The following is a 14,711-nucleotide window of genomic DNA, read 5'->3' on the forward strand; positions in this document are numbered from 1 at the left end:
TTCAAACATATCAAATAGCAGAAAACCAACGCTACCAGTTCTATATCCCGTTAAATTCCTTATCAAATTTCGATCATTAAGTTAAGAATAAAAATATGATTTCCATATTGCTTTGAGTTTCGAACATACTTCGACCCCGACTGGCATATTTCCCCCTTCAGCTCCGGCTGGCATATTTCCACCTTCAGCTCCGGCTGGTATATTTCCCCCTTCAGCTCCGGCTGGGATATTTCCCCCTTCAGCTCCGGCTGGCATATTTCCCCCTTCAGCTCCGCCTGGCATATTTCCCCCGTTATCACCCAGGTTCATTCCTTCCTCTACGTCAACCCCAAGATCCTGTAATCTTTTTAGTTCTTCTTCTATATGGAGAAGAACCGCCTCATAGGTTTGTTTAGTAAATAGAATCACTGCGAAAAAACCAACTAGCAGGAACAGCTTCCAATCGTGCGGATAGTCTCGGTAATACAAACCGATGATCAAAGCCATAGCCGAATCCAAAACTCCAAAGTCACATTTGACTGGGATTAGAAGCATTTGTGAAGTAAAAATCGCAGTAGTGATAAGAGAGAATGCCGTTACTAAAGGAATGGAAATTGGTATTTCGAATTTTTCATTGTACAGATATCCCAGTACAACCCCAGCTATAGGACCACAGAGATTCAGCATTTTGCCCTTCGGCGCAGATACGCAGCTAAAATCTCCTTCAATGACACAAGTGACCACTCTTTCATCAGAAATTAGTAGGAAAGCAAGTATAAAAATGGCTACGGCGAGAAAGGAGTATCCCGACCATACTTTTTCTGCGGTGTGCATGTGAATTCCCAGGAAAACTACAGAGGCACCGAGCAGTACCAGAGTGACGAAGGCTATGCAATTTCTCAACTGTACGTATTGCCTGTCGGCAAAGCGAAAAACTCCATCGGAGAGGCTGTTCATTTTCGTATTGGGAGGTGTTGGCCGGTGTAGTAAACTGAGAGAGAGAATATTCTAACTGTGGAGGGAGTGTTCGCGGGTGAAAGAAAGTTGTTTTACTATTCAGGTAGTTAGTTAGTTAGTTAGGAGAGGATTTGGAGAAATTCTACACTCTTCTCTAGAATCTTCTACAGTGTATAGCTAATGATCGTTAAGAGTGCAAAAATGAATGTAAATGATACTACTGTATATAAATTTCAATGTTAGATAAAAGTCAGGAAAATCACCAATTTTTATTAATAATTTAGATTTTGTATCTATTTCAAAATTTTAGCCCTTAAAGCAGTTCTGAACACAATTTTTACAAATTCAATTGAGAAAAATTATACTTTAAAAAAAATAAAAAAATAATAAAATAAAGTAACTAGAATTAGGGAAAAGGTATATGAATTTAGAGAGCATTTATGTTATGAGAAATTTATCCAACATTGAGGTAAATACGATAATTCAGACTCTTAGATGTAGATGATGACATACTAAAAAGTATCACAATTTAATAATAATTATTGAGTAAAAATCAATTATGAAATTCAAAAATATATAATTTTCATCAAAATATTAGCATACCTTATCTCTCTCCTCATGAACTCTCTCTCTAGTTTTCTTCGTCCTCTCCGCAGATCTAGTGTATGTACGCGAATCGATCCTAACAATATATTGTGTCCGATAATAACATTATATATATATATATATATATATATATATATATATATATATATATATATGGTAAGAGATGTGAAGTTCTATCAACACTAAATATTCGAATTGCATGGCTTATTAAAATTTCAAAGTCATACTTCTTTGTTTTGGAAGAACGAATTCCTTATCAAATACATCTAATTAATTGCATGTGTTTTTCAGTCATGCCAATCCCAAATCAAAGACTAAGAACTTTAATTAAGAGTTCATTATACTAGGTCAATGCAACAAAAGATATACTTAGACACAAAGAGATAATAATATATACTTAGACACAAAGAAATAATAATATTCTTCTCTTTTAATATATATTTTACTTGAATTATATGTGTGTACTGGTTAACAATCTTTGTATGTATGTAGGAATTTAAAAAATCGAAAAGAAGTTTATTGTATTTCATAATGTTGAGACTCAAGAAAAATCCGTTCAATTTTAGGTAAAGTTGGTGATTCAAGAATTTTGGGAAGGATTGAAATTCCATGAACAAATATGTTTAAAGCAACAAATATGGAGATCGCGGAGTGAGGAATTATGGGTAAAGAAAATGTGAAGCTTATGGCAGGGCAAACAACAATGAAGGATAGTGTAAAAGAGAAAATAAAAATGAAGAATAATGATAAGTTGAGAAGATCATCATCATGAGTTATGTGCTGGTTGGACTATTGGAGGTAATAGTAGTAATTTTTTCATTACTCATCAATAAGAGTACTTTATTCATCCATATAAAATTAGTTATTCAAAATTTTCGTTAAATTCGTCGTCCAAATAAGAAAATTCATTGGGCAAGTAAAAGTAAGAGGCCTTCGGGGAGAAGCATCTAAAAGGTTAGTGTCCCTAAGATAGGAACTCATGATTATAGCATATTTCTCCACATCGGGATTGAGAGTCGGCCTCACATGAATCGAGCACTTAAACATATTGTGGGGACATTTTACGTTTTTTTGTTCGGACAGTTCTTTGAGCAGAAAGACCAGTGGCTGATCCAGAAATGTGGATGTTATTTCCTTCCCTCCTTCATTCATGTTTGAAGTTGTCGACGGCGGCAGTTGGGCTTCTGATCCATCGTTACTACCGTCACATGGGGCTGAATCCATGGCGTTGAATCCCCCCCTGTGGTGGCGATGGGTAGAACGGGAGTGTCGGAAGGGATTGACTCGTAGCTGGTGGATCATTGAACACTTTCGTTCCTCGCGTCATTCACTCCGTTATGATTTGGGCTACATCCTGAGGATTTTGAACAAGAATAAGACAATTTGGCCCGTTCACATTCATGGTGAAAGAGAAGGCGTGACCCGTTAAAGCCACCTCCAGCCATGATTGGGGAGGGTAAAGAGGGATCGGATTCATCGAGGTGTATATTTGATATGGGCGGCTGTCGTTTCCTTGTTCCATCAGTGGAGAGTATTGGAAAATTTTTTGTAATGAATATGGAGGACTGTGATGGATGTGCAGGCCCTTGAACGGGCAACTTTGAGAATGATCCATCTTTTATAGAGGTAGCAGTACTATGGAGAAATTCAAAAACATGTAATTGAGCAGAGAGAGTTGGAGAAGGTGAAGGCTGAGCACTTAATAGCTCGTTATTTCCACGTGAAGCGTAATCATTTAAAGGGTAAACTTCAAGAGAATTAAGGGTAAACTTCTCAATGAATTGACACTCGATTAATTAATTATAGTGTTTTATACTCTTCTTTATGATATAGTTCATCCGTTTCGTATTGGTTGACCCCTGATACAATTATTTTAAAAAATATTTATTAAGGATCTATTTTACTAAATTAATTCTATTAATTATGTTTTAAAAATATAAATTTGAATATATACAACTTATTTAGTTATTTAATAATAAGAATATTATTAAAAGAATATATTATAATCTTCTTAATTATATTAATGAAACAATTAAATTAAAATAAATATTTTTAGGAAGGGAGTCAATAATAAGGAGTACATAGATATAGATAGTGTAAGAACAAATTTAATAATTTTTTAAATAGTTAAAGAATGAAAATGGTAAGTAAATAATTTAAAGATTATTTTAAACACGAGGGACTATTTATGACGCTCCCATTTTTTATTTAACAGCCGCCGGCCGCCGCCTCACTCTCCCTCTTTCTCAAATCGGGCAGGTAAGTTTCTTTTTCTAATTTCTTTTTAGTTATAGTCTATGATTTAGCTGAATTAAGATCGGGTGGGTTTGTGGATACCAATCTGTTTGTTTTCGAAATATTTTTGCTGCTTCTACTGTCTAGACTTTTAACCTACCTGAATGATTTCAGTGTTTTTTTTTTTTTTTAAAAAAAAAAAGTGAGTTTCAAAATCAAGAATTATAAATTATTCGAGTACAATACTAGTTTTGATTTTTTCGATAATCGACGTGGTGTTCGGATTAGCTTCTAGGGTAATGTTGGTTCCCGTTTCCCTTTGTCATGGGATTGAAGTTCTCTCTGTTCATAAAAATAGAATGCGTCCAAGCTTTTTTGGCAATTGACATGAATCTGCTTTGCAACGTAAACGTGAACGATTGGAAGATGAGCAGCACAAAGAAAGTGTTATGTGAAATGAACCTTGAGAGTAAATACAACTGTATTGAACCTTGAGTAAATAAACTGTATCTGCCAGGTTACTTCTTTTATTTATACAAAACAAAAGACCCTATTTGTTGTATTCTTCGGACTTTCAACGGACCCTTTTTTATTTTTTTCACCCTTGTCAGCCAGAATTGTTCTTAAATTTGCTCACCTACTCATATCTCTCTGTTACAGGTACAAATGTGCTTCTCTTTCAACTTTTTGCATGATTTTTCTTTTACCCTTTCAACAAAAGTAAATAAACGTAACTCTTAAGTATTGTATACTGTAGTTAGGGGGAAAGATTGAAACTACCAGCAACTTTTGCTATTGGGTATAGAACGAATGTCTAATTCTATATTTCCCACTTAATTACTATTTAATGTCGAGATTTTTAAGCTTAAGAAACTTTCTCACGAATCTTGTATATATCTGCAGCCAGATGGGTGATATTCTCCCTCAACGTAGCTCTCCCCTTCGTAGCATAGTGATGGTTCCCTATCAGAAGGGCAAGCAGAGCTTGAAGGCTGCAGTTTCAATTTTGAAGATGATTAGGCTTCCACCTTTATTATCCTACAAGCCTTCTAAAGTTGAAGTTGATCCAAGAAAGCGCCATAAGAGATTACCAGGTTGTTAATTTTGTGGTCTTAATACTAGTTGGGTGTAATGTGCATACCAAGAAATTGATCCTAGGATATCTTCAAAGTTCCTTGTGTATATGCGTATCAAGAATATTGATCATTACGCTTCTAGAAAGTAGGTTTGTGGCAATGACTGCAACACTGTGGCAGTAGATAACTAGACCGTTTTGATAGACCTATTTCTTCAGTTTAGGGTAATCGTGTTGCAATGGATCTATTGCAGCAGTTTTAGGTCGATCACAATGTAAGTTACGTATGGTTACCCAAGAAGTGCATCAATTCTTAAATTGCAAAGAGATCCTCAAGCCTTGGAAACAGCCTCTTGCAGAAATGCAAGGTAAGGCTGCGTACTATACACCATTGTGGTGGGGCCCTTCCCCTGACACCGCGCATAGCGGTAGCTTTAGTGCACCGGGCTGTCCTTTTTTATCCTCAATCTTAAAAATCGATGAGATCAAATATATATGGAACATTCAATCATTATGAAAAGTGAGGTTGATTAGGAAACGAGGAGAAATGAAAGCCGGGAAAATGGAAGAGAAAGGTGGAAGATATAGGATATGGAGTAGGGGTTGGGGACTATAATCAAGTGAACCACAGCCTAAACACAAAAAATAACTTTGCATCAAAAGAGTTACCCTCAGACTGACCATTTGATTCCCAAATAACCCAATTAGTAGAGATGGGGTAAACAAGAGCATAATTAAAAGGTTAGCCTATCGTACGAGGTTATAGAGAGTAAAGATTCAGGGAGATCCTTCAAGCTGGGTAGAGACAAGCTTATATGTCTAGTTCATTAATAGCTTCACTCCCAAATACTCATTAATGAACAACAATACTTCTCCTTTAATTAGAATTCAATGAACTTCTTATGGAAAGAACGATAAGTTGAGCTTCACTTCACCTGCAAGTTTTATGCACACATGCATCTAAATGTAGCCCATATTTAAGCTGAAACAGGGTAAGAATATTGATTAAGTAAATGGAACACGACCAACTGTTACATATCAGATGAGTTTGTTCATGAACAAGGGAAAATTAGATGAGATCTTACAGGGAGAAACTTTAACTGAATTGCATGGGAAGTACTGAATTCACTAGATAGTTGTCAAATTAATAGTACACATTCAAGTTTGCACCTTCGAAACAAAAGTTTAATTGCGTAGCCATTTTGCAGCAGTTTATTTAAAAAGTCTCATTAGGACTTATATCCTTATGTAACGGATATAACTGTTGCAAAATGCATGCCATGACAACCGTTTTCTAACTGTTACTATACGTCCAGTTTCTAGTAGTGTTATATCATCTTCACTAAAATTCTTGGTTAACCATGCACCATTAGCTCGGTTGGCAGATCAATGCCACTAATTTCTTTGCCTGAGAAGCTTTTCCTTTTTAGTCTTTTGAAGTGTTGACTTTTGTGCAAAGTTTTCCTTTCCAATTGTGCGTGTGCTTGATTTTTTGTTTTCCTAACTTTCTCCGAGATGCTAAATATGTTGTGCTCGTGTTTCTTGCAGCTAATCTCATAGTGGGTAATGATTATTGGTGGTTTCTTTTTGGTAATATTCCTTATCTCTGTGCATGGGTGAGCATTGGCCTTTTTGATAAGGACCCCAATCCAGTCATCTACGTGTTTGGTTTTTTGGGTCTCCTACTTTTTCATTCGGTTGCATTGCACTCTGTTCTTTATTGGCATCGCGAGATGTCGCCTTTCCGGTTAATTGGTGCCAAGGCGAAATTTATGATTGAGGTCATTCCTGTGATAGTTGCAGCAGCCTTGCGTCACCTTTTGGAGTTTGATGGTGCGTATTATGCTCTACTGCTATCCTGCACCACATATTTCTATACCTTTGCCCACTTCATGCACGCTGCGTATGATATTGGAGGAAAAGATGTATTTCTAGCGTTAACAATGTTGGTACTGGTTCACAGGTTGAATGAAGAATTGTTAGTTGGTGCTTTAGCCTTGATCTTGTGCCTTGGTTTAAGTTTGTATAGATACATGACGTATTGTGCTCCCGAATTACCTATTCATCCTAAAAAGGAGATGGAATTGCCTTGTTGAGGACTATTGTACCTTTCCATGATCTCATAAATTATGACTTCCTCTCATATTCCATTTCTTTGACACATTGGTGTTTGTAGTTGGTCTATTTCTGTGGATTGCTTTTACCCCTCGTTAGATTATTATTTACATTATTTTGGTGAATTTAAGTGATATCCGAGTGTTATGACTATAAGCAATATATATAAATAACTGTAGTAATTAAAAGCAGATTCATTGCAAAGTACATGTTTTTACAATAATTATGTTTAATTTGGTTGCTCGATGTACAATCAAATAAAAACTTGTAAAAGATTATAGTCAATTCTCTTGCGACCTTCATCAGTCGAAAACGAGAATGCTTCTATCTAGATTAAGATCTTGTGCTAATATTTGTATGTAATTGAACGCTTACCCCATCAAACGATCTGATCTTTAGTATTTATCTTTCAAATAAGTTGGTTTTTAATTTTTATTCCTAATAAATCGAATTATAACTAGCGGGACATAGGTTTCTTAAAGGTGTGAAATAACTTGTTGAGTTTATAATTAGAAAAAATACACTTGTAAAGAGCAAACAGTATTGTGCATTTAACCAATGTGTGACACATACAACTTATCGTAATACAAGCATTAGCAACTGTTTTCATGGCTTTAACCAATGTGTGACACATACAACTTATCGTAATACAAGCAGTAGCGATTGCTTCCATGGCTTTAACTAGACATTTCTACCATTGCTTCAAAACCTCCATTCACGAAAATATAAACTTATGTCCCGCAGATAATGTCCCGAGGGGTAAATTAAAGATAAGTTTAAATAGGCCAAAAGTGCAAATGACCTATAATTTTGGTTGAGAAGGTCCATATTGTCAAGCCCAAATCGTTTTCTTCCAAACCCAATTCCAATACAATAAATTATGGGCCTAACCCTTTGCAAAAGTGGTAAATTTATGAAACTTTCAGACTACATTTCCTAAAAAAAAAAAAATCCTTTTGAACAAGTTACAATTTTATGTGAAGGCCTTTAGCCTTGCAAGTTATTGCAAACATTAGGCAGAAGTTTGCAACAAAAATTAACTCGGATTGGGCAAATTTTCATGGCATATATTAGCACAACTTTATAAAACAGGAGAAAATTTAACAACAATAACATTTGGAATTGGAAAAATTATGCGGGGTCATAATTATAAGACATTTACTTTACGTAAATCTGCCATATTAGTTGAGAAGATTCATTTTGTCAAAGCCCAAATCCATTAACAATAAATTATGGGCCAAACCCATTAACAATTAGGGCTTTGCTTAGCCACTCTTAGTATATAAATTCAAAACGTAGGGTTTTATATTCCCATTTCACTCAGCCGAGCGAGAGAGACAGAGAGAGAAGTCGAGAGAAAAACAATCCGCGGCGGCGAAGATGGTGAAGTTCTTGAAGCCAAACAAAGCAGTGATCCTTCTTCAAGGTAAATACGCCGGTAGGAAGGCGGTAATCATCCGTGCATTTGATGAAGGAACAAGGGACAGGCCATACGGTCATTGTTTGGTTGCAGGTATTTCCAAGTACCCGAAGAAGGTGATTCGCAAGGATTCAGCAAAGAAGCAGGCGAAGAAGTCTCGGGTTAAGGCGTTTATCAAGCTGGTGAATTACACTCACATCATGCCTACTCGCTACACTCTCGATGTAGATCTGAAGGATGCTGTCAATGTTGATGTGCTTTCGACTAGGGATAAGAAGGTTACTGCTGCGAAGGAGACTAAGGCTAGGTTTGAGGAGAGGTTCAAGACCGGGAAAAACCGGTGGTTCTTTACCAAGCTTAGGTTCTGAGCTTTTGTGCTGTTTTGGAATTTCTGGTAATTTTGGTTTTACGACTTAATTCGATTTTGATGAAATGGTGGTACTCGTAGTATTCAAGTGTTGATGATGGATACTGAATTTGCTATCAAGATATTATTAGGCTGCTTTTGATGTTGCTTTATTTTTATTGAAGGATAATTTCTAGCTCTCCCTTCAGTTCATTTAATCTGAAGTTTGAGTTCCTTGATATTTCTATATTGTTGAGATTTATCTGTTTGACAGTTATTAATCAGGAGCTGCTATATCTATTTTATTGCCCTGATGTCTTTCTTTGTTGCGCACTTTCTTTATTGTTTCCTAATTAGAAATGGATAAACTGTCCCTCATTTTCTTACTGGGGGCAATACTTTTGATAGGAGAGGTTGGAGTTAGTGGATTAGGGTATAAGGTTAGGTGTTAGTTCCCCTATTTGCTGTGTATTACTCCCAGATTGCTAACTGTCTGACAAACTTTGTCTAAGCTGAGTATTGTGTACCCTCAATACTGTTGTTTGACATTTTATTGAGTACAAGAACTTAAGCATTGACAGTAGTGCAATAGGTCATAGAAGTAGTAATTCTAAGGAAAATCAGCATAATGGTTCGATATGGGAAAGAATTACCAGCCTACCTTCTGTAAAATGTATTTAGAACACAACTCTTTCTTTTTTACCAGAATTTCTGTCATATGCCTCATCATTGCCCATCAATTATTCTCCCATCTGTTCAAATACTAGCTGAGCTTATCTATTTGGCTATATGTATCATTATAGTATTGTTATACGAGTCTATTCCCTTCAAGCACAAAATGTGGTCTTTCAAGGTAACTCAGGAGTGTGTTAAATATCAATTGTTAGCATCAACTGAATGTGCAGTTACTCTGGGCCATCTTTGAGTTTCGGTTGCTGTCTGGCTATCACAAGCAGCAAGACCATTGGCCATTGTTTGAATGTTTTGGGTGTGATAAACACCCTTGTTTATCTCGTTTGTTGGTTGTTCTTGAAACCGAGAGTTACTCTCTTTTGGCTCTCGGTTTTGTAGTGTGTTTTGTGGATTGTTTGGGGAGTTTTTTTGGTGCCATCCAAGTTTGTATTGTATCAGGCGTGGACGAGGGACAGATAGGATTTAGTTTGTTAAGTTCAAATAAATATGCAATGTGGTTTAGTAGGAAGTCATATTTGGTTTAACAGGGTACTTTTGAATAGGTTTAGTATGTGGTTTCGAGCAACTGTTTTTGATATGGTTTACAACCATTTATATGAATGACAGGTTCATTTCTATCATTAGTTTGTTGCTTTGGTATTTCGCTTTGCTATCTGATCCGACTAAATTCTGGCTTGATGTAAAGATTTATCTATGAAATGACACATAGTACAAATCAACTCTACTTTATCATACATCTGAGCTTGTACACTCGTTTATTTGTTTATTGGGTATGCTTTCCTTATTTAAATATTGATAATTTAGTCATTGGGTCGCAGTGTTGCTTGGACCTTAATTGGATTTGAAGTGTACTTGTTTAATCTGCAGGATAAAACTATGTAGATTTTATTAATTTTTGTCTTCTTAATCACTTTGTTATGTTGAACATCCTTTTTGAGATAGTATTGAGTAGAGTTTTGATTTAATCGGTTGAGCTTCCAATGCTATGTTTATTAGTACTCTATTAACTTGTAAATAATAGAGCGAAAGTTGGGGAGAATTTCTGTTGTCATTATGGACACACTTTCTATGTTCTAATGTATTTGAGAGTCTGAAATCTATGATACCAATCGTCTAAAAATGAACAGTTTTCGAAAGTGTGATTTAAAAAATGTATTTTTGCTGTCAAGTGCCGGATTAACTTACATTAGCTGCCGGTAAATTTGCATACATTAGATGATTTACGTATATTCTTGTCACCTTTACTCATCGACCTATTTTTTAATATGACTGCCTGCACCTTTTAGGCGCCTGTTGGGTTGTTATTATCCATCTGAGGATCAGTTCTAAGGCCGTCTTCTTCTGAAAGCCACGAAGATGTTTGCTGAGAAAGGCAGCCTAATCTGGTTCCTTAGAACTGTGACTTTCTAAGATGCAGATGGATTGGAAAATTCTGTGTGGCAACTTTTTTTTTTTTTTTTTTGTTACCCTTGTGCTCTAGAAATGAAATTTAAAGATTAGTCTTTGGAGGCACTAAGGGCGTTAGGACGGCTCAAGATTCCAATAGATTAGTCAATCAAATAAGCAGCATATGTTCAGTGGCAGAGCTACACTTGAAATAGGGGAAACTTTCTTCGATAGAAAATTATATTATATAGGAAAAACTTTTTTCGACAGAAAATTATATTATATATACGTTGTTAAAATTATTTTTTAGCTCTGCCACTCTATATGTTGGTAGTGATGCAGCAGCATAAAGGCGACACCCAAAAATTGGGGGACCACATAGGAAGTGCGTCCTATTTTGAGTCAACAAGCTAATGAGCCACTGACAAACTTAAACCCCGTCCATTCAAAATTGTAGAGACTACAGCTTGGGTCAGTTTAATTTTTTTATCTCAAATAATTAATTCAAAATCACTATTCAATTGGATCTCAATTAAAATTGAGAGACGCTCGTATAATAGACACGTTTTTTTAACCCTTATAAATACACACATACGACATACGGTAATATCTACTACTATCAATTTTTTTATTTTTTTTTAAAAACTCATTAGCCCCTCAGACAAATTAAATCCCTCGCATTTTAATTTCTCACGAAATTTCATTGAAAAAACACTACCTATCACCGTTAATTATTCAAATTAAGTGTACTAAAGAAACATTTCTATTATTTCAAAAATAGCAAATCTCCACTTCTAAAATACTAACATCACCAAAACGGCCAACGGGACGAAGAGGAAACAAATAATGTTTCATTTTCCAATACATGAGATGCCTCTCAATCCAATTATGTAAACTTGTAACGTATAGTTTGTCTGTCTCAGTTAGTATCCAAACAAACGTAAATCCAGAAAAAGCATCCCTTCTCACTGTTGCTGTAAACACGAAAAAGGCGGCAAACATCAACACTAAACCTGCACGTACTGACGTACATGTTCCCCCCCCCCCCCCCTCACAAACACTTCTGATATCTTGAACGTTAGATAACACCATAACATGTTCATAAAACAGGCAGCTCGATGCACAAAGTGAGATAATCAATGACCAAAAGTCACACAAAGATGCGTGTCTACAATAACATTGTTGAATAATGATTCAAAACAAAGTAGGAACTAGTCTTTTGGATTATGTTAAGTAGGTTCCTATATTTACTCAAGTTTATTTAGTGTAGCTTAAGTAGAGTCTTAGTGGGTTATAGGACCTATATTTTAGGAGTAGTTGTTTTATCTGTTAGTCTATATATTTGGGCATTTGTGTTTTGTTATAATATCACGTTAAGTTAAAAGCAAAAAATTAAACAAAGCAGTTTTTTATTTCTTCTCTATAGATTATTGTTTCTCTGACTTTAAGAGTTTCTCCTCTGTTCTCTCTCCAACAAGATTTGGTATCAGAGCCATGGCAAGTAGCAACAACTCCTCAGGTGTGACACAATCACTCATTTCCATCTTCTCCGGAGAAAGTTACGAATTCTGGAGTATTCGTATGAGAACTATACTCAAATCCCAAAATCTTTGGGACTTGGTAGAAAATGGATTTGCAAATCCCGACGAAGGAGATAGACTGCGAAACAACAAGCAAAAAGATGCTAAGGTGTTGGTGTTTATCCAACAAGCTGTCCATGATAGTATTTTTTTCACGGATTGCGGCAGCAACGACATCAAAATAAGCTTGGTCCGTTCTACAGAAAGAGGTTCAAGGTGATTCAAAGGTCATTTTGGTGAGACTGCAATCACTTCGGCGTGACTTTGAAACCTTGATGATGAAAAATAGAGAATCTATTGCTGATTTTTTTTCCAAAGTAGTGGCAATTGTCAGCAAAATGCCATCCTACGGCGAGAAAGTTACTAATCAGACCATTGTAGAAAAGATACTGCGAAGCTTGACTCTAAAATCTGATCATGTAGTTGTTGCGATAGTAGAGTCTAAGGATCTTTCAGTATTTTCCTTTGATGAATTGATGGGATCTCTTCAAGCTCATGAGGCGAGACTCAATCGATCTGTTGAAAAGAATGAAGAGAAGGCATTCCAAGTGAAGGATCCAACAACTAATTATGGAGAAAACCATGGTCCAGCGAGCAGAAGCCGGGGAAGAAGAGGATTTTACGGTGGTTGAGGTCATGGTTATGGAAGAGGCAGAGGAAGAAATGATGGGCACAAGCAGTCCAATGAGCAAGGTAAAAAGAAAAATGGCATTCAATGTCATCACTGTCAGGCGTCAGCGCTGTGGGCATATAAGGCTGACTACTGGTATAAAGACCAGAAAATAAACTTTACAGCAGGAGAAAATGAGGAAGAGAATTATCTCTTTGCTTGCGTTGATACAGACCATAAGCCAAGTGATTTATGGTTTGTAGATAGTGGTTGTTCAAATCATATGACAGGCGTCAAATCTATGTTCCAAGAGCTTGATGAGAAGCAAAGGAAGAAGGTGTAACTTGGCACAACAAAAGAGATGCAGGTTAAAGGAAAAGGTAAGGTGATTATCGACACTAGCCATGACAAAGTAAAAGTGTTGGATAATGTTCAGTTTTTACCTGATCTAGGATACAATTTGATAAGTGTTGGACAACTGATGACTGATGGATATTCCCTTTGATTTAATGACGATGCGTGTGTCATTACAAACAAAAAATCGGGCAAAATAGTTCGCATCACCATGACTCCAAATAATATGTTTCCGCTGGACGTTTCCAATATGAAAAATTTTGCTCTCACTATAAGTGCAAAGGATGAGTCGAAGTTATGGCATTTAAGGTACTGTCATCTCAATATAAAAGGCCTGAAATTGCTAGGTGATAAAGGTATGGTTCTAGAACTATCAAAAATTAGTTCTCTTGATTTATGTGAAGGGTTTATTTATGGGTAACAAACCAGGAAAACTTTTCCCGTTGGAAAATCATGGAGAGCTTCTAATTGTTGAATTAATACATGCTGACTTATGTGGTCCTATGCAAACTAAGTCCTTAGGTGGGAGTCGTTACTTTTTATTGTTTACTGACGATTATAATCGCATGAGCTGGGTATATTTTTTGGAGAACAAGTCAGAAACATTTGAAAAGTTTCTGAAATTTAAAGCCTTGGTGGAAAACCAAAGAAGCTGCAGTATCAAAGTTTTTCGCACAGATAGAGGAGGAGAGTTCGTGTCCAACGAATTCAATTCGTTTTGTGAAAAGAATGGTATCCATAAAGAGTTAATAACTCCTTATACTCCAGAGCAGAATGGGGTTGCTGAACGGAAGAACTGGGCCATTGTGGAGATGGCAAGAAGCATGTTGCGAGCGAAGGAACTCTCAAATCAGTTCTGGGCAGAAGCTGTGGCAGCATTTGCTTACTTACTGAATCTTTCACCAACGAAAGCAGTTATGAATAAAACTCCTTATGAAGCTTGGCATTGCAGGACACCAAATGTAAATCATTTACGGGTTTTTGGGAGTGTAGCTTATGCTTTGATAAACTCATAAGCTCAATGCAATTGGTTTGAAGTGGGTGTTTAAGACAAAATTTGTTGCAGATGGTAGCCTCCAAAAGCACAAAGCTCGTCTTGTGGCAAAAGGCTATGCACAACAGTATGGCGTTGATTTTGAAGAAATATTTTCTCCGGTAGCTTAATTTAAGACGGTAAGGCTGGTTCTGGCAGTGGTTGCACAGTTGCAATGACCAGTTTACCAACTTGATGTCAAGTCCGCATTTCTCAATGGAGACTTACTAGAAAAAGTTTATGTAACGCAACCTGAAGGTTTCGTAAAGGAAGGCAACGAAACAAAGGTGTTCAGGCTGAAAAAGGCATTGTACGACTTGAA

At 36.2% G+C, this 14,711-nt stretch overlaps 3 protein-coding genes across 10 annotated transcripts in view; all 3 read left to right on the forward strand.

Annotated features, from left to right (window-relative positions):
• LOC107875238 overlaps positions 1–7,013 on the forward strand; it is a 53,345-nt gene extending 46,332 nt beyond the window's left edge. Inside the window, exons 1-4 of one of the 8 annotated variants that reach the window (XM_016721863.2) lie at positions 3,684–3,801; positions 4,681–4,871; positions 6,401–6,685; positions 6,816–7,013. In XM_016721863.2, the coding sequence (XP_016577349.1) occupies positions 4,685–4,871; positions 6,401–6,685; positions 6,816–6,820 (477 nt within the window). In that variant the 5' untranslated portion in view covers positions 3,684–3,801; positions 4,681–4,684 and the 3' untranslated portion in view covers positions 6,821–7,013. The other 7 variants (XM_047414239.1, XM_047414238.1, XM_047414237.1 and 4 more) reach the window with 7 other exon arrangements.
• An 839-nt stretch (positions 7,014–7,852) lies between these two features.
• On the forward strand, positions 7,853–8,974 carry LOC107875240 (60S ribosomal protein L27). The gene has a single exon (XM_016721865.2). It carries the CDS (start codon positions 8,348–8,350, stop codon positions 8,753–8,755), a length of 408 nt encoding a protein of 135 aa, XP_016577351.1. The 5' UTR covers positions 7,853–8,347; the 3' UTR covers positions 8,756–8,974.
• Positions 8,975–12,306: 3,332 nt separating this feature from the next.
• On the forward strand, positions 12,307–13,345 carry LOC124899655. The gene is made up of 4 exons (XM_047414617.1): positions 12,307–12,501; positions 12,596–12,940; positions 12,984–13,085; positions 13,172–13,345. The coding sequence occupies exons 1-4, from the start codon at positions 12,307–12,309 to the stop codon at positions 13,343–13,345; spliced, it is 816 nt and encodes a 271-aa protein (XP_047270573.1).
• Positions 13,346–14,711: the final 1,366 nt, after the last annotated feature.

This window comes from Capsicum annuum, chromosome 6, assembly GCF_002878395.1.
Source record: "Capsicum annuum cultivar UCD-10X-F1 chromosome 6, UCD10Xv1.1, whole genome shotgun sequence".
NCBI lineage: Eukaryota > Viridiplantae > Streptophyta > Magnoliopsida > Solanales > Solanaceae > Capsicum > Capsicum annuum.